Here is a 22,187-nt window from a genome sequence, read left to right on the forward strand (position 1 = left end):
ACGAATTGTCAACGACTATTGCACCAACTATTGTTAATAAACAAAATTTTATTGATGCAAATCTCTTTATTTGAATTTTGATTTTTAATATCTTTTATTATTTTATGTTATCTCGTTTCCTAGTTTATTTTTTTCCATGTTTAGTATAAATAGGGATCCAAGGTTGTTTAGATTATTAGTTTTTGGTTGAATATTAAATATAATAACATTGTTCTTTGAACCTTTGGTTCGATTTTATCGTCTTTGATTATCATGAGTGTCTTGAGCCATTGATCGCTTCCGAAACTGCATCATATATATTTCCTTTAAATAGAAATAAAACATTCAAAATAAACAAAAAATCATGTAAATATATTCATTTTGATCAAAGTATGTGAGAACAGAAAATAAAAATCATACAATAACAAATTATCGTGTAGATGAGACTGTTGGGGAGAGATACACAAAAGCCCTAAACTGCTTTTCGATATATTTTGTAGGTATACTTTTGTTCAACCATTGGTTTTTTTTTCTATTCTCGGGTAGTGTAATTAACGGCTCTCACCGTGATTTGTTGGTGATTACCGATCGATAAAAATTCCTATAAAAAATTAGTTTTTTTATTTATTTATACGTCGATGATCACCGATAGGCGACAACTCCACTTGTCGGTGAAATCGAGTCTTTTTTTTTTGTTAGGCATATTTAGTTTGGTTTTTTTAGTGCTGAACAAAATGTTACAACTAATATTAAAATGGTATGAAATAATATCTTCAAATAAAAGTAAAATAAAAGACACGTCAAGCATTAATGTTGATAAAATATAGCATAATATCTTTTCAAAGATGCTCATCGTGCCATAATAATCACCACAACTTCGTGGACAAGACTTGCGGACTTGTAATTTGGTTAAACGAACTTTTAATTCATTGACTTGTTTAAGTCAACACATAATTCGTCAAATATATTTGGCTACAATTGGAAACTTAACCTTCACCCACATCTCACCTTCCATGCACCTACACTTAGTTGACCGTATCTAAACCAATTATTATTCATATTATTCATAATCACTTAGACCATATATATACATATATGCATATGTTCCCCTATTAACTAACCATCAATATAATTTCATTCTTGTTATACAAAAATGGGTTCATTTCAAGATTATTCAAGCGCGGTTGATTTAGATGACAACGCGTTTTACGAAGAACTCACTCGACAAATATTAATGCTTACAGATGAAGATGATGACGACAACAAAGGTGACTATTTAAATCGTGCTACGAAGTTTAGGCGGATGCCAGTGGTTTATGGTGGTGTTGGGTCAGGACTGGTAGCTAAGGACTACTATAGTTGGTTAGAGCATGGGGGGTATGTGGTCCCTAGTTGGTTGGAGAGCTTGTGGGCTAACGGTGGTGGTGGTGGTGGCGGTAGTAGTGGAACCGGTGTTTTCATACCTAGTGGTGGTGTGACTAGTCGTCGTGGAAAGAGGTCCGGTAGGAGAAGGTATAATAATAATAAGGCAACGAAAAATAATGATAAGGGAAGAGTGTACTCAACGGTTGTAGAAAAGATGCATGGTTAGGTTAGTTATATGATTAGTTTATACATGTGTAATTAAATAAATAAGACTATTTGTATGTAATTATAAACATATATGACTAATAAACTTTATGAGTTTTGTATACTTTCCAACTCGGATTTTGAAAATATATTGGTCATCTATTATATTTTTATTATAGAGTACAATGACGGGTGTTTATTTATATATTAAATGAATGGGTTGAGAAAAATGACCGGGTACAGAGTCACTGATTTTGTTAATTTCTCTCTAAAAGGTGTTTTTTCTTAGTTTAATTTTGTGGTGTACCGTACTTGTTGGGTTCTTGATTCTTGGTGCGTCTATTTAGGAACACCCGTAATGGGACATTGAAGGATGGAGATGGCATCTGTCATGGGAACAGCTACAAGCGCATCTGATTGTAACGTTTCATTCTTCATAGTTTTTCGTTTGTTCATCCTTGAAAGATGGTATATAAAATTATCATGAAACAATTTTACAGTGCTTCTCGCACGTTTTATCATTTACCAAACTTCCGTTTCTAGTTAACATACTAAAAAATCAAACATGAATAATCCAAATGGTCAAATAAACCCAAAACTCCTCTTTAACAAAATCTTCATTTCTTGGGGGGGGGGGGGGGGGGGGGGGGGGGGGGGCGGGGGAGAGGGAGGGGGAGGGGGATGTTTTTTTATTGACATGTTTAAATTACCTAAAAATATCCCAAAAAATGGGGTAAAAAGGAAAAAAAAATAAGAATGAAAGTACAACATAATAATATTGCAAAATGCTAGAAACCGAAAAAGTGTTACCCCTGCAAACCAAGTTTCTTAGCTGCATTGACCAACAAGCTACCATGTAATTGTGCTGCAAAGGTTGTTAACATTCTACAATGTCAAGCTGTCGGGTTCTTGAACAATCTTTGCAAAGGTTTTAAGGAAAGCAGTGAGGTCAGCTCCATATACGATTCGGTGATCGGCAGTCACATTTACCTGGAAATTGTTTGTACAAAACAAGTTTTCAATATTATTGTAGCAATGGTAAAATGAAACAAACCAAACGGGTCAAAAGTCATCTAAAAGTGTACTAAATTAAAACTTAACATTAGTGTTATCAGCTAAACAGGTTAATTCTGATTGTGTTCTAACGATTGGTCAAACATGTGAATTCTAAAACGGAAACAAGTTGAAAGCTCCCAAAGTGTATTTTTTATTTCATATAACCACCTAAATAAAAATCACATCAAGATCACTGAGTTGATGTCGACGAAACCCAAGATACCGCTGAGGGATACCGATGCTCCACACGCGCTATACCGAAAAGAGCTGGCAGATATCTTGTCAAAATCGGCTAAAAGTTGTTTCAAACGGTCTGAACCAGTCTAAACAAGTAAAGTCTAAAACAACTAAACACGCACTATACCAAAAAGAGCCTTTAACTACTACAGATAACAGTTACGTAAGATTCAAGATCTAGGAAGGGTTTAGTTAAACAAACAGAGCTTAAGTGGAGATGATCATCCATTTGCGCTGATAAGAGTATGCTGACTTACTTTCTGCATTGTTGTAAGTTGACTAACTAGTCCTACTTAGCAAAAATGAAGAATTCAACTTATTACTAGGAAGCTAACGACTAGAACCAATAAGCTAAGGTTCTCTATTGATTGCTATTAACAAACTCGTTTTCCCCGTAGTATACCATTTCTAAAGAAGTGAAGTAAGTTCCAAATACGCTGGCATAGATTACTATAAGTCATATAGGCTTAATATACCATTCAAGTTATGAAAGACTCACCAGCATTTGACTTTTCACACTGAAATATCCATCTTTATCTGCAACAGGAGTAGGCTTTGAAGCTCCAACAGCCATAATAGCCGCCTGCAACATATAAACATTTTAGTAACACCATATCAAATCTACACAGATAACAATCCTACAAAATCAAACTAAATGTAAACACACACCTGCCCAGGAGGAAGAATAGCGTCGAACCGATCCACTCCAAACATACCTAAGTTAGACAGAGTAAAAGTCCCTGCAACCAGAACCAAAAGTTTTTGTAAAGAAACAAGATCCAAATTACCATTTCAAAGTTCTAACTTCAAAGTTCAATCTTACCTGAGTTATACTCATGCGGTTGAAGTTGCTTCGACCGTGCTTTCTCCACAAGCTCCTTCCATTTCTCAGATAACAAATAAAGATCCAACTACAACATAACACAATAAACACTCATCAAACTTACTCAAATAAAAAAATACAAGAAATACAAGATACAAACCTTGTCCGCATCTTGAAGAACAGGGGTAATCAAACCGCCATTAATAGCCACCGCCACAGCAATATTGATACTACTGTTATAAGTAAAACTCTTTCCATCTTTACAACTTGCATTCACCACAGGATGCTGAGCAAGCGCCATTGCAGCAGCCTTTGCTAGCAATGCAGTCATTGTAACACCCTTAGACTTAACCTAAACATCCACAATTCAACCAAACTTCAAATTATATAAACAATTATGCGAATAATTATTAATCACATAAGATCAAAAAATTAGCCCTGCTTGCGGTGCGCACATATAATGTATATATGTGTAAACCTTCAGGTGAGCAAAAGTGAAATTGCACTAATTTTGACATTATTTTACTAATCTCGTGAAAATAATGTTAAAAGTGACGAAAGATTAATCAGGCATCATGTGGTGGCGTTGATAGCCGAAAGACAATGGTACATGCACCAATCGACCGGTGTCCCAATGGTTGAGTGTTACGTGCCTTATATCCTAGGCTTGATGCAAAACTACTATCGAGTCGGGGGTCTCACCGGAAGCAGTCTCTCTAATCCTAAAGGGCAGAGGTAAGGTTGTCTACATCTTACCCTCCTCAGACCCTACCATAGCTTTGCTATTGGTGGGATATACTGAGTCCGATGATGATGATGATAACATCAAAAAATATGTAACTATGTAATTCTCCGATAATGACCTTTGCATATAGAGCATCAAGCGCGTCAGTCATAACCGGATACCCAACGCGAAACGTCGGAACCGACAAACTCTCAATCATATTCTTCAACACCGCAGCCTGCATAGTCGTAAACGGAACAACATTCGCTCCCGGTATTTCCGCAAACACAGGAACCAATTTAACCGGAGCAGCATTAGCATTAACAGTTGCCGCAGCAGCAGTTACTGGAACCGGCGCACTTTTAACCGTAACTTCAATTCCTGCAGCAGCTTCGACATCCGCCGCAGTAATCCTCCCAAACGGCCCAGTCCCAACCACCTTATTAATATCCACCTTATGCTGTTTCGCCAATTTCTTCGCATATGGCGTCAATACAATCCTTTTCGATCCATCCGCCACATTCGCCACATCCGCCACTGGAGAATCATCAACCGGAGCCTCCACCGCCGCCGCCGGTGCCGGAGATTCAACAACCGCCGGAGAACCACCGGAATTAGCAGCTCTGACCCTAGCTTCTTCAACATCAGCTTCAGTCTCAGCCAACAGTCCAATCGGAGCACCAACCGGAGCAGATTCACCTTCCGGAACAACAATAGCAGCAAGTATACCATCATAAAACGTTTCAACGTCCATATCAGCCTTATCAGACTCCACAACGACAACCGATTCGCCTTTGGACAACACATCGCCTTCCGATTTGATCCACGAGACGATTTTGCCCTCGGTCATTGTAGAACTCAGTGCCGGCATGAAGATCTCTCGGATTTTGGCGTGAACGACGGAGTTTGATCACCGGCGAGTGAATGTGACGGCTGGAGTGAGTCGGCATTTCCGGTTGGAAGAGATTGATGAAGAGAATGAGAGTGATTGGAGGAGATAAGAAGCCATTGGAGTTGCAGGTTAGGGTTTCGATCACACAGAGTGATATATAGATACAGATATAGATATAAATATAAATATAGATATAGAGTTAGTGAGGCGGAGAAGACGAGGGAGTGATAATATGAAATGCAGTGTAAACATCGCTTGTACGCATAGGTCATGTCATCTGCCTTTGTTGGTCTAACACTCTTAACTAACTAACTTTACATAAGGTATTCTTCGGTTTCATTTTTCGGGTTTCGGGTTTCGGGTTTTTCAAGTCGAGTTTTTAGCGAAGAAAAATTGATCTGATAACTGACTCGTATAACTTTGGGTTAAGTGGGTTCGGGTTAGTTCGGGACGGATTGTTTGGTTTTCATGTTTTAACGTGAAATGAAAAATATATGTTTTATTTTTTATTTACAAAATATTATCATGCTATTGAATATTTGAATGAATATCAATCAATATCATAAAAATTCAAGCATCATATTTCAAATACAAAAGAATCTACATCAAAACACATTTATATATAAAACGACAAAATATATTCAGGTTGATTTTCAGTTTCATGTTCCGGGTTGTTTGGGTCTTTTGTTGAGGAAAAATGACACGTTAACTGACTCGTTTAAGGTCGGATTCAAGTTTTTTGAGTATTTTATAATTCGGGTCCGTGTGACTTTGGGTCAGGGTCGGTATTCGGGTATGGTTAAAAACACACTTCTAGTATGGGCCAATTGCGCCGGGGATAGTGGGTTGAATTTGTGTTGTCAATTGGGTTTAGGATTAGTGGAGTTTAGTACGTGGTCTGGAAAATATAAACGATTACTAAACCAGATAAAGTAAGTTTAATATGTATGTGGCTTAGTCGGGTGCTCAAGTTAGTAGGGTTTTCTACTAATGGATTTTATCAAGTAATCAACAAAACATAAAAGTTAAAACTTCGAAGGGGTGCCAACAAACAATCTACAATCTCTAGATCTATCTGACAATCAAGATATTAAACCATAGCAAATACTACCGCAATTCTTTTTATTACCCATCTTCTTCGGGAATTACATGCCTTACCTCCTGATCTACCAACTCATCTTTTTGCGACAACCAGAGCACACTATTTTTATTTCAAAAACCATTTTCTCATAAACGTACAAAGTATATTGACTTGGATTCTCACTTTATTCGAAACTTGTCTCCTTGAATAAGTTATATACAAAGTTTCTTCCAAGTTCCAACCAAGTTCAAGTGGCAAATATTTTCACCAAAATTCTCTCACGTGCTCAATTCGAATAGTTTCGGTCTTTACTACGCCTTGGTCCGCACTGTTACGCTTGAGGGGATATTAATCGTATTTATCTAGTTTTATTCACATCAATGCATATATAGATGCGCACTATACTATAACTCATATATATATATATATATACATTTCATTCACATAGCTTCATGAAGTAGTCCTTTTTGACAAGGAATTATGGTAATATACAACATAAAATTAAGTAGTATTGACATTTTCTCACGTATCTTATATGTATATGTTTAGAGTTTTGTTCACCGTAAAATTACGGAATTATATATTATATATCATGACAGTTCCACACCCCTGTGCAGTTACCTACAGTTTTTGTTTTCTTCCAATATACACTCCATTTCACCAACATCTATCACAACAGCAAAACCATAATCGACGACCTGACTCTCGAATTCTACCTTTGACCTACTCGATTCACTTATTTGAATCCATAATCGACGGATACAGGTATCATACGCCCTATTTCGTGTGTTCGTACATCAATTCCTCTATATATTTCATAGTATTCATCTAATAGTTCCTGTTTTTAATCCTAAAATAAAAAAGGTTCATGTGTAAACATTTAGACACCTCACTATTATATCTTTGTATACAAATTGCTAAATGTTTATAGGCATGTAATACAAACACTTAGAGCTTTTTAGTTCTGTTAACTTTTTGCATATATTTTTACATATTGTTACAAAAATATACATTACATTGATGATCTTATTTGTGAGATAAAACAATTAACTTTTACTTCTTTTTATATTCATAGTGAAGCAGTTCTTTTTATTGCTCTGTTTTATGAATAAAGTTCTATAAAAAAATGGAAAACATATAACAACATGCTGATTTTTTGTACTGTGCAGTTGAAACAGTTTTTGAGAAGATCATAGCAATAGTAGCAACTTGACATTGTTATTTCATTATAACTTAATATCTTATAAAATTTCCTTTTTAATAGCAGGGGTGTCAAGAACGGTCTTTGATTCTAATTGGAAGAGCACACGTGAAGGTAATTTTCTGTTTAATATATAAGGTAGGTTGACCTGTTTTCTTTTTTAGAGTAATATTTTGGTTTTACCCGTTTGACTCATTCGAGATAGAACATAACCCAGTTTCGACCCGTTAGAGATTAAACAAAACCTTATTTGACCTGTTATAGATAAAACGTAACCCATATCGATTTGCAAATAACTAAATAATTGATGATGTACCCACTAATCACTGAATCAGCTTGACCCATTAGAGATAAAGTCATATAACATAAGTACATAACCCTTTAGAGGTAAAACATAGTCTGACTTCGACCCATTAAGAGATAATAAATGACCGAGTTAGTCCCATTAGTGATAATACATAACTCAAATCGACTTATTAGAGATAAAACATAATCCGAATTTAACTGTTAAGAGACTTGTACATAATTCAGGTTCGACCTGCTACATAAACCATAGGCGAGTTTGACACGTTAGAGATAAAATGTAAGTTTGACCCTTTTGAGATAAACTGTAACCAGACTTTTTAAGAGATCACGTCATTAAACATAACCCGAATGGACCCGTTAAGAGATAAAGCATAACTTGAAGCAACCCGTTAAAGGTAAAAAATAATAATCCGTTAATGGTCCATTTAATTGCTTCGTATTCGCGGTTATGGATTGCTTCCCTCGCACCTTTTGGGTTCAATGCCAAAAGACTTTGGCATCAAAGGTCTGGCCATTAACATGTTTTCAGTTATTGTTGGTTTGATGTATGCCAAGTAGGTAGGAAAAAGAAGTATTTATGCCTAAGTATTTGTTACTTTAGTTTTAGAACTTGATTGTTAGGAAGGTAGGTTCAATAAGTGTTTATGTTTAAATATCAATCACTTCATTTTTAGATTGCGAGAACCTTTGCATGTTTTGTATTCTCTATTAATTGTTTGGACACGGTGCTATTAAGAATTGTTGTTAAACAATTAATTCTGTATACTATGAAATGTCTATTAATTAAAGCGATAAAGATTGTTTACGAAATATTTTTTGTAGGCACTGAAAATTCTAAGAAGGCTGGTGCCCAAGCTCAAAGTGATTTAACAATTACAGAATTACTCTTCAACTAAAGAAACTGTAAGCATATTTTTTCCTTTTCTTTCTCATTGTTTATAAAGTAAACTATCCCCCCCCCCCACCCCAACAAAGGTTTTTAGTTGGTCAACTGGATAGGTTATGTGACGGAAAAGATACAACTGTCAATCCAGCTCTGGAGACTTCAAAAAGGTTGGGATATGCTTGTATTGTGTGTCGGGTTGACGGATTGAATTATTGAACTCGGCGCACGTAAAATTGTGAAAACCCGAACATGAGCTTTTTTAATTTGTTTGCCTAAACGAGCCAACTTGGTTTTAAAATGTGAAATGCACTTTGATGTGTTTTAATCCAAAAAGCTGATGCGTGATGTGCACACATCATGTATGCGAGGCATTTGTTATTAAAAAATATTTATAGATTTTTATAACTTTTCAATTTTTAAAAACTAAAAGTAAGATATTAAAAAATAAATACATTAAAAAAGCTATAGTACCACGAAAGAAGTTTCGTGTGTAACCAAATAAGTATTTTAAGTTTTAACTCTATGTGTACAAGTAGTATATGCATAAGGTACAAGTAATATATGCAGAAAGCCATGAACTAACTTAAACTAAAAAATGTGAGCACCTGCTTCGCGCCTTTTGTGATTTGGAGCGCACCATCCTCGCATTTTGCGCTAATGATGCACGCATTTTAAAATCAAGTGAGCCAAATGGGTTCTAATCAAGTTTTTAATGTTTTTTATGGACCGCAGTAAATGAACTAAACGGGTCGAGGGATCGGCGTATTTAGATAAATGGGTTAAACAAAAGAAATCGAATATGGCCCGGCCCGTTCATTAGAGGAGTTAGATTTTTAATTATTTGTTTATGCTTCATATTTCACAATTTAAAAGCATAAAACTTAATTTCTCTACGCCTTAGTTTATAGTTACTTTACTATGGAAACGAAGTTGATAACATGTATGGATTGCTGACCTTCTTAATACTTTGACTTTTGTTTGCATCTTATCAAATAAATAGTTTTATGTGCATTTCCAAGTGGATTTTGAATCTTTATTTTATGCAAAGACTTTTACTAAACGGAGCTAATATATTTGCATGTAATAAGTGGCCATTTGAGATGGGTGAGATCTGTTGCATTTAGTCCAAATAACGAGTAGTTATGAAATAAAAGTAAAGTAAAGAAATACATGTATAAAAAGTCTAAATTGTATTTAATAATAATGATCATGGTGTCGTTTACCATGCTATATACTCTGTTAGGTGTTCGTGAACCGTTCCCTTGTCTAATAAAAGCTTGATAGACGAACATGAAAAGGGTGTTGTTCGGTTCGGTTCAATTATAGCCTTACTTATGATTGTTGTAATATCTAACTCATGTTGCAGGGTTTAAAGGTTCTCTATATTTCTCCATCAGCGTCTTCTGCTAACTTTAAGTCCAAGTTGTCATCTCCATCATCTTTTTTCTAGATCTTCCTATTCATTAGTTTCAGTTCAGGTGCTCATTCATATATGATTTGAACTCAATGTTGCTTAACTATGTCTCTTATTATTCTTTGTCTTTTATATTGCAAACTAAAAATAGTGCAATGGCTGTGTTTTCTGGCTCTTTAGATCTCTTTAGCAACAAAGTATGCATTTAAAGGTATTATAATAATAATAATAATAATAATAATAATAATAATAATATAGTATGTATAAGTTACATTTTATGCATTCTACATCATTTCTAACTTATTAAATTTTAATCTTGAATGTCAACAGGCTGTGAATGTTAGACACCACATAGTTTGCGAGATTGATGAACCTGTTATTTACAGTATCAACGATGGCTTGATAATCCTTTTAACCGTCAAGGCCGTCCAATGATTTAAATTGATAAGGATTTTAACAGTCAAAAGAATCAAATGAGTCAAATTGTCATCACCAACTTATTGAGCAATTCGGTCACCAGGGAAGATAAGCAGAAATCCAGAAATGATGAGAGAGAATTGAAGTTTCATGTCAACAAGAGTAATTTGGGAGTTAATGAATGTCTGTATAATGAAATTCTTTCGATCAGGTTTAAACTTTGAATCGCTTGGCAAATATGAATTTCTTTGGGTCAAATTGACCTTTTGGTGAAAGTTGACTTTTTTGGTCACAACTCACCAAAAAGTCAAATTATGGTCGACCAATTGTTTGGTCACTTCTGCCATGAATTATGTTGCTTCGTATTTGATTGGTTTGATCATCAAAGATATGAAATGGGAGGTTTGGATTGCTAAATAATGGGGGTTTAGAAGAGCAAAGAATTTCATTTATTGGCTGCAGATTTGTTTTGCATTTTGGGGTATTTAGGGGATACAATAAAGTTTAATTACAAACTGAAAGTTGATTGATTCAAGAGCCGTTTCATTAATCTTTTCTCACCGTAAATGATTTTTTTTTCTTTTATTTTGTTTATTCCTTTATGTTGTATTATCAAAAATGTATCGGTAGGTAATCAAATTGTCGCATTTGTTACTAAATTAATAAACGCATCACATTCCTAAGTTGACATTCCTGTCCACCGGACGGGTCAACTACTAGTTATGGTTGATTAGCAAATCTCCGTTTACCATGTTTAATCATTTCAATTTTATTCTCAAGGTAAAAAGTCATTTTAATAAAATATGGGTTAAAAAAAATATTAAAAATCTCTTGGTTTTAAAACCGGTCTACCCGTTTAAACCGGTATTTAAAAAAACGGTAGTACAATGTTCAAGCAAACCGCCCTAGAATACTATGCTCTAAGTACCGGTTGCCTTAACAAAATCAGGTATAACCAGTTTAACCGATCGGTACGTATCGGTTTTAAAACATTGCTAATAACTATTATATGAGTTGGTAGAAGTTACTACAAGGTGCACAAATCAGGTTTTTTAAATACCCGGTTCCGGCTTTAGAACCGGGTTCGGGTTTGCCTGGGTATTGAAAAATCGGGTATTAGCAATACCCGGGGTCGGGTTCGGTTCCAGTTATTGTCTCTAAAAATCATACTCTATGCATCGGGTTCGGTTCGGGTATAGAACCAAGTATTTTAAAACCGGGTATTTGAATACACTATTTTCGGGTATTTTTTCGGGATTTTTTCTGGGTATTTTTCGGGTAAGATTGGATTTTTTAAGAGATTGCACTTTTTAGGGGTATTTCGGGTATTTTGCAGGTAGTTTTAGGGTAATTTCGGGTATAGATCGGGTATAGGAAAAACTTGGTTCCGGGTATGGAACCGATTCCGGTTTTCGGGTATTACCGGGTATAAATCAGGTCCGGGTACGAGGTTTGGTATTGAAGTGCATACACTATCCGTACTCTACGGGTAGGGTCGGGTACGCGTTCGGGTATTTAAAGCCCGGTATAAAAAAACCGGTTCTGGGTATTTTTTTCGAGTCCGGTTTCGGATTCGGTTTTTTTTTCACCTCAGCTACCAACAATATAATGCGACTTAGGCCCAGCCATTAACAGTGATAGAAACTGATAACAATCGGTTAGGCCCCGCCATTGACTTTCTAAGTCTTCCATGTCCGGTCCGATTGTAAATTTAAATTCATTACCAGCTCTAATTATTTAGTTTTAAATAATTTTTGTGAATTCGTCCTTACATATATATATAATTTCAATGGGCATCAGTTCAGTAATTCAGCTCACTTGTTGTCTTCGTGATACCTCTTCCAATCACAACTGTGCTACTACTGCTATTGCTACCACTACCCCTACCACCAACCATGACACCCGATACGATGTATTTCTGAGCTTTAGAGGCGAAGATACTCGTCATTCTTTTACCGATCATCTACACAACGCGCTAGTGCGAGCTGGGATTAGCACATTTAGAGACACTGATGACATTGGTAGAGGCCAAGAACTAAAACTCGAGATCACTAGCGCGATCAAAGCATCCGAGGCTTCAGTCGTTGTATTGTCTGAGAACTATGCAACGTCTGCATGGTGTCTTGATGAGCTTTGCTTGATCCTCCAGCAAAGGAGAGAGTGTAATCACTTTGTTCTACCGGTTTTTTATAACGTCGATCCCTCGGATATCCGGAAGCATAATAATAGTTTCGATATACGAGTGGGAGCCTCTTCAAGGTGGACAGATGATAATGTGAAGAGGTGGAAGGAAGCTCTTACGCAGATCGGTAGTTTGGCCGGAGAGGTTGTTTCGGGGTATGCTTCTCGACCTATTCCTGATTACTTGATTAGTAGTTAATAAGTATTGAAGCATATAAGGCTGTAAACGGCGGACAGACGGTTCATTGACACTTTACCATAGAAAATTCCATGTCGTTCCTTCGTGTCTGTTCATTAATTTGGTAAACGTACACAAACGAATATTATCAAACACTAATGGACCCAAAACATAAACATAAACATAAATATATTAATTTGAGAATCATAATATCACTAAATTAACACAAACAATCACCCTAAAATCCGAAAGTACACCACATAATATCCACTACTAGAAAAGAAAACATTTTCCTACAAAAAGTTCCTACAAATTTCCTACGAGAAGTAATTCCAACAAATTTCAAACGACTTTTCAACAAAATAAAACATAAAAACTAGCTGTGATTTTGCTACAATTTAGCAACAACATAGTGACAACACGATTTTTTTGTTGGAAATTGTCGCTAACTTTCCAACAAAATCCAATAAAAATTATATTTGTCAGATTTGGAATTTAATGCATATTTGAATTTTTTTGGTTAAAATTAGTTTCTTGTTGGGATTTCGTTGGAATGTTGTAGCAAACATTTTTGTAGGAATGTTGTAGGAAGTTTGCAACAACATATTTTTGCATCAATTTTGTTAGAAAAGATGTTGGAAAAAGGTTGAAAATGATTTACAAACATGTGTGTTTCCAACTAACATTTTTGTTAAAAAATTGTTAGAAAGTGGGTTTTCCAACAAATTTACTACGAAAACTATCGTAGAAAAATGCCTCATTTTCTAGCGGTGATCCAAAAAGCTTAACTTTAAAATCATAAACATAATTACATAATTATATCAAAATGGTAACAATAAAAAACAAATAAATGTATAAACAAAAATAGGAATAGTAAATTCTAATAAACGAAGATATATATCTAAACGAACTTACGTGAATGAGCGAATGTAAACGAAAACATTACCAAATATTCACAATCACAATTTAACGGACGTGGCCTCTGTTCGTGCTCGTTCGTTAAGCTTACCGAACGAAATTCTTGTTCATGTTCGTTCATTTATTCAATGGACGAACATAAACGAACTTCCCACCAAATGGTTCACGAACGGTTCGCCGGACGATCGGTTCATTTACAGCCCTAGAAACATATGCTAATCAACGTTGCTGTGTTCCATTAGTTTTACAATAACAACAGAAGTTACAATATACCCAATGCTGATTATGTATTTTCTGACAATATTCTTCATCTTCTGATCAAAATCAGAAGATGCTTTGTTTATTTTGTCACAAAATATATTGCATGCTAAACTATTATATTTTTCTTTTATTTCTTTGTTGTTATAGGTCCGAGACACAATTGTTGAAGAAAATTGTTGATACCATTTACGCTCGACTAGATCGCAAACAAGTTTACCTTCCGCCCAATCTAATAGGGATGGATGCTCGAGTCGAAGAGATCAATTATTGGTTAAACCAATCTGATGCAGAATTTTTAGTGATTTCTGGCATGGGAGGAAGTGGCAAGTCCACATTAGCCCAGTACATTGTATATTCAAATCGGCAGAAGTTCGAGAATATTAGTATTGTGGAACGCGTTGGTAGTAGATGTAAAGATCCGAATGGTTTGCTGTACCTACAGGAGCAACTTTTCAAAGATCTTTCAGGTGGCAAGAACAGAAGAACACCTAGTGTTTGTCAAGGCACGTTTAAGATTGAAGAGGTTTTAAAAACCAAAAAAGCACTTATTCTTCTTGATGACATTGTTTAACCAAGCCAGTTGGACGCGTTACTTGGAGCGGGAATATTTATAAACAAAGTAAGATCATAATAACAACCATGGAAAACGATATAGGTATTTGGTTTAGGTCCAAATCCCGGAGGTGCCATGAGTACAGAATGAAATTACTTGATGATCATGAACATTAGAGCTTTTGTCGCTACATGCCTTTGGATCCATGAGTCCGATGGAAGGTTATGAGAAGCTCACAAAAGAGATAATAAGGTATTGTGACGGGAATCCACTGGCTCTTGAAGTGTTGGGTTCTTCTTTATCCGAGGATGCCAGCATTTCATATTGGGAAAGTGCACTAAAGTTATTCGGAAAAGATATTCATCGTGATATCTATATCGTTCTAAAAAAGAGTTACGATTCATTACCGTATGACTCTGACAGAGAGTTGTTTTTGCACATTGCGTGTTTCTTTGTTGGTACGGACATAGATTGTGTGGTAAAGATATTGGAGCCTGATTTCTCGGCGGTATGTAGGATCAATACCCTTATTAAGAGATGCCTTATTTATGTTACACCAAACAAGAAACTTATGATGCATAGATTGCTTCAAGACATGGGGAGAAGCATGGTCGATCGAGAATCACCCATACCCGCACAACGTAGTAGAGTGTGGCGTAACAAAGAGTCCTATGATTTGTTGAGAAACTTAAGGGTAAGGTGTCTGTTTCGTGTATGTTTAAATTTACATTCAAAATCTATCTGAGAGTCTGTAGTTTTCTCTTTGTGTCTAGAGTTCAATAAACATGAAAGGACTCGCACTCGACATGCATGTTCTGATGGAAGAGGTCGATAAATCAAAATGTGAAGATATAAAAGGGGTACATTGTTTTTTTTATATTTAATTATATTTGATATATGCATGTTTAATTCATTAGAAACAAAATAAAAAATATTCCAAATTTCATATATCTAAGGCACTCCACAAATCTCTTGTTAATACTTGAGACATATTTTCATTCATGTCTATATATGAGCCGTGCTAGCGGACACTCTTCATTCTAAATTTGCAGTCTCGGAGCTTCCGACAGATTCACTTCAAGAGATGGAACAACTTAAATTGCTCCAACTTAATTATGTTGAACACATTTCATCTTACAAGGACTTCTCCGAGCATTTAAGATGGCTCTGCTGGCATGGATACAACCATGTTGCTCTAGTTCCTCACTTATCCTTTCGGAACTTGGTTTCCTTAGATATGAGTTACAGTATATTGAAATGCTTTCAACCGCCCACGGTAATGAATTCGATATCCTCTTTATACGGCATAGCCTTTTGTTTACGGAGATGTACAATGCCAGATAAATCTTTTTTACTTCCGCAACAGGTTCTTCAATCACTTAAGATTCTAAATCTTAAAAGCTCTTGGAAATTGACCGAAGTTCGCAATATTTCTCACCTTCCCAATCTTGACACTTTAATTCTATGGAACTGTCATGAGTTGACTCATGTTTGTAAAACCATTAAAGGCCTTACCAGTCTTGGTGAATTGAGCATGACCGGGTGCGAAAATATGGAACTTTCTCTTTCTTTTCCACATTCGATAAAACGATTGTTCCTCAAAGATTGTAAACTTGAGGGTACTAATAATTTTCCTCTTACTTTCACTAGTCAAACATCTTTGCAATACTTAAATTTAGGAAACAATCCATTTACGCACCTACCTAGTTACGCTCATCTAAAAAATCTTCAAGTCCTTGACTTGAGTATGTGTTCGAAACTTAAATTGCTTCATGGCCTCCCAAGTACACTAACGGAATTGTATATATATTATTGTGAGTCATTGGAGAAGGTGGCTTTTGAATCACATCAATTCACACTGCAAGAGTTCAGCTATGAAGGTTGTAGTCGGAAATTGAAGGCTTTATAAAGCTGGTGCCATTAGCCAAACTTGATGTACTTGATTTGGGACATATGAAGTGGCTAAAGGAGTATCAAGATCATGAGTTATGCCTAGCTGGCGATGAGGAGCTCCTAACAGGCAGAAGTCATCAGCTACAGGTTCTCTGTTCCGTTGCAACTAGGGTTGGCAAATGTGACCAATCAGTTTGAATGGGTTTTATTGAAATATATATAATGGGTTAGAGTGGGTCAAACTAAAAAAAGAAAATGATTGAAACGGGTCAAAACGGGTTGAAATTTTTTGAAGTTTCTTTTTTTTTTTTTTTGTGGAACGAGAAAACGGAGGAAACTTTGTAGTACTTTTACTTTTTTCAGTTTTTGATTTATATTTCGAGATATGATTTTTTTAATTTTTTTTTTGAATTTTTTAATAAGAGGTTTTGGAATGGGTCAAAATGTGTTGAGATTTCAAAAACCCCTCATTAGAAATTTCAAAAAAAAATAATTAAAAAATTATAACTTGAAATATAAATCAAAAACTAAAAAAGTAAAAGTACTAAAAAGTTTTCGCCGTTTTTCTCGTTTCATAAAAAAAAACCTCGAGAAATGTCAACCCGTTTTGACCCGTTTTAATCATTTTATTTTTTTAGTTTGACCCATTATATACATTTAATACAACTCATTCAACTCATGGGTCACATTTGCCACCCCTAGTTGCAACACAAGCACACAAAGATGCTGCCTGAAATTTTTTTGTAATACAAATGACTAATTTCTGTTTCTTGTGTGAATACAGATGTTGTATGAATTCAATATTATGAGCACATCTCTGCCTGACATAAAGAATCTAAACATGAACCCCGAGCATTTGTCAAAATCTACAGCTTTGTCCTTTGCCGTGCCTTTGTGTCCCAAGGGTCAGAGGCTCGAAGGATTAGATGTAACTTTCAAGTATTCTATATCAGGTGACGACTGCTACTGGTTCGTTAAAATAAGTACAACCAACGGTGTAGATTTGATTTACAGTCCCAAAGTCTTCGGCAAACCTAGACCTAGTGAAGTTGTTGTTTGGTTAAGCTATTTTCCAATTGGAAGCAAGTTAACTCATGGAGATCAAGTCAATATGTCTATTGTTGTGTTAAGTGGACTTGATATACAGCAGTGTGGTGCAAGCCTTGTGTATAGTGAATCCTCAAATGATAGCTTGCGAAAGGATAAGGAATGGATAGAAATACTTGGAGGAGATTTTTCTCGGTTTTTGCTAAGCACAGGAGCGTATTATCTTTGCCGCCGTGATTATTTTGAGTTAATGGAGATCGGCAGACTGACTCCTAGTTGGTTTAGTAGTTTAGTTGGTGGCACCATTGATGATACAGGTACGTAGTACGTTCCTCTAGTCGACTTGTGTATGAAACTGAAAAAACTGATCCATAACCAAAATCAAACAAAAACAGACAGTTTAGCTTTGTGTTTTCATAAAAACGAATTTTTGATACAATATCGGTTTTGCATGTAATTCAAAACAGGAAAAACCAAACAGAACCAAATTTATGGAGTTTGGTCTTTTATTTTTGGATGTCAAGTAATTTATAAGAACACATAGTGTAACCCAAACATTTTAGCCTAAATTTATAATAATCAATTAATCATTAATTAACAAAAAGATTTAGTCCAAATTCATTATTTTGGGCCAATTTTCTTTTTGCCCCAGAACTTTAAACCCAAATGGTAAAATCAAAAAGACCGAAGCGGGACTAAACGCAAATCAAAAACTGAAAGACCGAAAGAAGAAAATAAAACAAACACTGCTAGAAAAAGATATGTTTTTCTACAACTGAATTCGTAGGAATTTGTTGGAAAATCCAGTTTCTAACAGTTTTCCAACAAAAAGTTACGTTGGAAAACACATGCTTGAAAATCGTTTTCAACCGTTTTCCAACAACTTTTCTTACAAAATTGCTACAAAAACAAGTGTTTGTAAACTTCCTACAACTTTCCTTCAAAAACTATTTTGACTTGACATAATGTTTATTAGCTAATATTGTAGCAAAGTTGGAGCTTATTTTTTTTGTTAGAAATTTGTTGGAACTACTTGTCGTAACAAATCTGTAGGAATTAATTTTTGTGGGAAAATGACTTGTTTCTATTAGTGAAAACCAAACAATTTTCAAAAACTCAAAAATCGACCCGCGCACACCTTTAGTCTCTTATTCTGGCTGCACTGAAATCAATCTAAGTTACCAATGTTGCAGAGATACGAGGGTGGAGAAAACCGGTAGACCACAACAGGTGTGCCAATCTTTTACGGAATTGAAGACCGTTAAATGCATTGTCTACGGTCCACAATTGGTAAGGTCTGCTTTTAGTATTTGTTTTTGTTCATTAATTTACTAACGGCACAAGCAAGTTCTACAGTTTTGAGGGTATTTGCGACTACTTATTAGTTATTACATTATTTATGATTCTCAAGAACCATTATAATCTAGTTTAGTTAATGTGATAACTGATAACTGACTTTTGTTAATCTTGCTAGGGTGTCTTCAAACAAGCAGGACGACATGTACAAGATCGCGGAGATGTCTGCATCAACTTTTGTCTACAACTCTATGGAGTTCGCTTTAGGCTTAGGAGGAGAGACAACAAAATCTGGAAGTACATCTGAATTAGGGGATGCAACAACAGAGGTAATGAATATTAAGTTTAGTAGATAAAAGACAGGGGAGGCTCGGAGGGTGTGCGAGCTGCACCATCGGGCGGGGCACATAAGTTTCGGGGCACATTTTTTTTATACATATTACATATATATGTTTTTTTGTGTTAAAAATAAGGTTATTTGCAACGGTTTATGAGATAATTACATGCTCAGAATGGTTTATGCTTAAAATAAATCGATCGATAAAAGTTTTATCCATGTACGCTAGCGAATAAAAAAATTTCGTTAAGGCCTACGGGCCTTTTTATTTTGGCTCGGCCGAGGTATTTAAATTCTCGGAGACGGCCCTGATAAAAGATAAAGTTTAACGTGCTTCTCGTGTCAATCATGTTGAACTGATTACAAAAGAAAACGATCTAAAACAATCGGTCCATGCTAGATTAAAATAGAGTTAATTACGCAAATAATTCATCTGGTGTGACGCTAGTTTTGAAGTCTTTAAAAGGTTGTAGTCTTGTAGATTTGAGTTATATGTTTTCATTTTGTAACAAGTTTACAAGAGATGAAGAAGGGGAGGGGGTTGGAGCTAGATATCGAAGGCGCTAGGAGCACTCAAGGCCAGTGTTGTAAAAGTCGCTAGTCGGTAGTCAGGCGGTGAGATGGGGACTACAGATTAATCGGATCGAATTTTATTGTATATTTTTAAGTTTTATATATACATGCACACATTTTTATATGTAATTTTTAGCTTTATACATACACAAACATATTTTAGCCTGAAATTGGCTGGAATCTCACTAGAAATCGTTGGTTTTTGCTGGAATCTCACCCGAAACCGCTAATTTTGGTCGGAATATCGCTGAAAGCCGCTGATTTTGGTCGAAATCTCGTTGGAAACCGCCGATTTTGGTCAAAATATCTCCAAAAACCGCTGATTTTGGCTGGATTTGACCGTTGACCGATTAATTAGCCGACTAGCCCAAAATTAATCAGTGAAGTGGGGACTAGCGATTAATTGGGGATTAATCAGTGTCTAGTTGTGATTTTTGCAACACTGCTCAAGCTTAAAGGGTGAGCTTGTCAATTAGGCTTAAGAAGTGAGGACCCAAAATAACAAAGGCAAATAGTATAGGCATGCCATTTTTAGCTGTTTTAGTCTACTTTTTGATGTTTTAGACTTGTTAATAAGCTTGTTTGGATATATTTGGTGAGCATGCCCTCCACTGTAAGGAATTGCCGGGATTCAAGTATCGTCATGACTGGGTTAGAGATGTCTTATGGGATATGCTTAGACGTGCCGGGATCTCAGCCAAGAAAGAGGCACCTGTTAACTTTTTGACTGATCCGCGTGAGGGAAGATCTACCCTGCGTTCTGCGGATGTTCTTGTGTTTGGCTGGGCAGGGGGTAAGCATGCGTGTGTTGACCTCACTGGGGTGTCCCCGTTGGTGGGGCTGAGAGACAGTGGCTTCGTACCGGGGCAGGCGGTTTTGAGAGCGGAGTCTAGGAAGGTTGCTAAGCATGAGACATCGTGTTTGGAGAATCAGCACGTGTTCATTCCATTTGCCTTCGACACTTTTGGATCACTAGCTCCTGAGGCGGTTCACTTCCTTTGAGCGGGTGCAGAAGGTGGTCCACAGTGACCCGCAGAGCCCGAGAAACCAAAGATTTATATTTAGTAGAATAGGCTTTGCGATTCAAAAGGGGATAGCGGCGCAGCTTGTTGTTCGCTTACCCATTATCCAGATGTAGTTCGATTTGTGTTATGAGTAATTAATAAATAAATAAATAAATAAATAAAACAACTAGTTCCAAAAGAAATCATAACTTCAACTTCTTAAATAAACAAGACGTTATTTCGTCAGGCAAGTATCAAACAACTTCTTATTATGTTATTCAATTACAGGGTCAAGTTGGATTTGATTCCCTGAGAATAGTAAGCTCGTCTTGGAGAAAAGAAGCACGGCCTGATGTTTATGTAAGTATAAAAGATCTCGATAATGATTATTTTGGAGATTATCTAACGCAGGCATTTATGAGAGAACGACTCACGATTCAAAACAAAGAAAAAGATAGACTTCGGGTTCCTCCAAAAACACGTTCTTGGCCGAAAGATGATGATGATGGTTCAAAAGAGCTACGTGTTCAAGCAAGGGCTTAGGTTATTGTTTTATCAGAGAGTTATGCAAGTTCTGATGAACACCTTGATGAGCTACTCATCATCCTTGATGAAATGTGGAACTCTACTCATTTTGTTTTGCCAATATTTTATCGTGTTGATTCCTCGTATATTAGAGAAAATGGTAAAGATTTGTTGTTGCATAGCTTCCAAGGATCCGAGGAATCATTGAGAAAGGTGGATCAGTGGCACAAAGCCCTCATCCAGCTTTCAGATCTTCCTAACGTATATTTTCCTAGGTATGCTTTACCTGTCCTTTTTTTGTTCAGCCTCTTCCACCCACCTAGGGGGTAAACAAGCCCAGCTGAGCCCGAGCTCAAGCTGGTTTAACTTACGAGAGCTCAAGCTCGAGCCTGGCATGATCCAAGCTCTATTTTTAAAGCTTGAGCTCGATTCATGAGTAAATTTTCAACCTCGAGCTTGACTCAGGCTTAGCTTGTTTATTATTTATTAACTTTCATATAATTATAATTATTTTTTAATTATAGTTTTTTGTATAAGAATATATTTTTTAGTAAATTGTCAACTTTGTTACATGTTAAGAAAATACATTGTCCACAAAACACTTGTTTAAAATCTTGCACATTTTATATTAGGTAGTCCAGGAACGATGATGGCACGGCTAGCATTAAAGAGGTTGTTAGTATCGTGAAGTACGTAAGTACCAGGTATGGTATTCGAGATGTTTGCTTCGAACCAGAGGGATTGTATTAAAATGCTACACCATAACTGAAAACATTAACGTTTACAAGCCATGTTTGGATCATCAATCGACCGGAACAAGTGAAGAAGAGGGCTTC

General features: G+C 35.9%; 1 protein-coding gene and 1 pseudogene across 2 annotated transcripts; one reads left to right on the top strand and one right to left on the bottom strand.

Moving 5' to 3' along the window:
* Positions 1-2,224: 2,224 nt before the first annotated feature.
* On the bottom strand, positions 2,225-5,586 carry LOC143543513 (dihydrolipoyllysine-residue acetyltransferase component 4 of pyruvate dehydrogenase complex, chloroplastic-like). Its single transcript, XM_077035822.1, has 6 exons — positions 4,528-5,586; positions 3,825-4,016; positions 3,665-3,752; positions 3,511-3,581; positions 3,341-3,424; positions 2,225-2,538 (listed from the first exon to the last, which is right to left on the bottom strand). The coding sequence occupies exons 1-6, from the start codon at positions 5,257-5,259 to the stop codon at positions 2,434-2,436; spliced, it is 1,272 nt and encodes a 423-aa protein (XP_076891937.1). The 5' UTR covers positions 5,260-5,586; the 3' UTR covers positions 2,225-2,433.
* A 6,788-nt stretch (positions 5,587-12,374) lies between these two features.
* Positions 12,375-21,782, top strand: LOC143543468 (disease resistance protein RML1A-like; annotated as a pseudogene). The gene is made up of 9 exons (XR_013137079.1): positions 12,375-12,922; positions 14,271-15,370; positions 15,450-15,519; positions 15,729-15,952; positions 16,043-16,716; positions 17,354-17,933; positions 18,810-18,906; positions 19,110-19,241; positions 21,115-21,782. The product of XR_013137079.1 is annotated as a disease resistance protein RML1A-like (transcript).
* Positions 21,783-22,187: the final 405 nt, after the last annotated feature.

This window comes from Bidens hawaiensis, unplaced genomic scaffold (genome assembly GCF_021521415.1).
Source record: "Bidens hawaiensis isolate Kalapana, Puna unplaced genomic scaffold, B.hawaiensis_p1.1 tig00013123_1, whole genome shotgun sequence".
NCBI classification, from domain to species: Eukaryota; Viridiplantae; Streptophyta; class Magnoliopsida; order Asterales; family Asteraceae; genus Bidens; species Bidens hawaiensis.

What these genes read in the sequence shown, in the direction of transcription:
- LOC143543513 (XM_077035822.1), bottom strand. Translation starts at nt 5,259, where the DNA reads ATGCCGGCACTGAGTTCTACAATGACCGAGGGCAAAATCGTCTCGTGG. An exon ending in TTCTTCAAGATGCGGACAAG is followed by an intron (nt 3,753 to 3,824) that starts GTTTGTATCTTG and finishes GTTATGTTGTAG; the next exon opens with TTGGATCTTTATTTGTTATC. An exon ending in GTGTGAAAAGTCAAATGCTG is followed by an intron (nt 2,539 to 3,340) that starts GTGAGTCTTTCA and finishes AACAATTTCCAG; the next exon opens with GTAAATGTGACTGCCGATCA.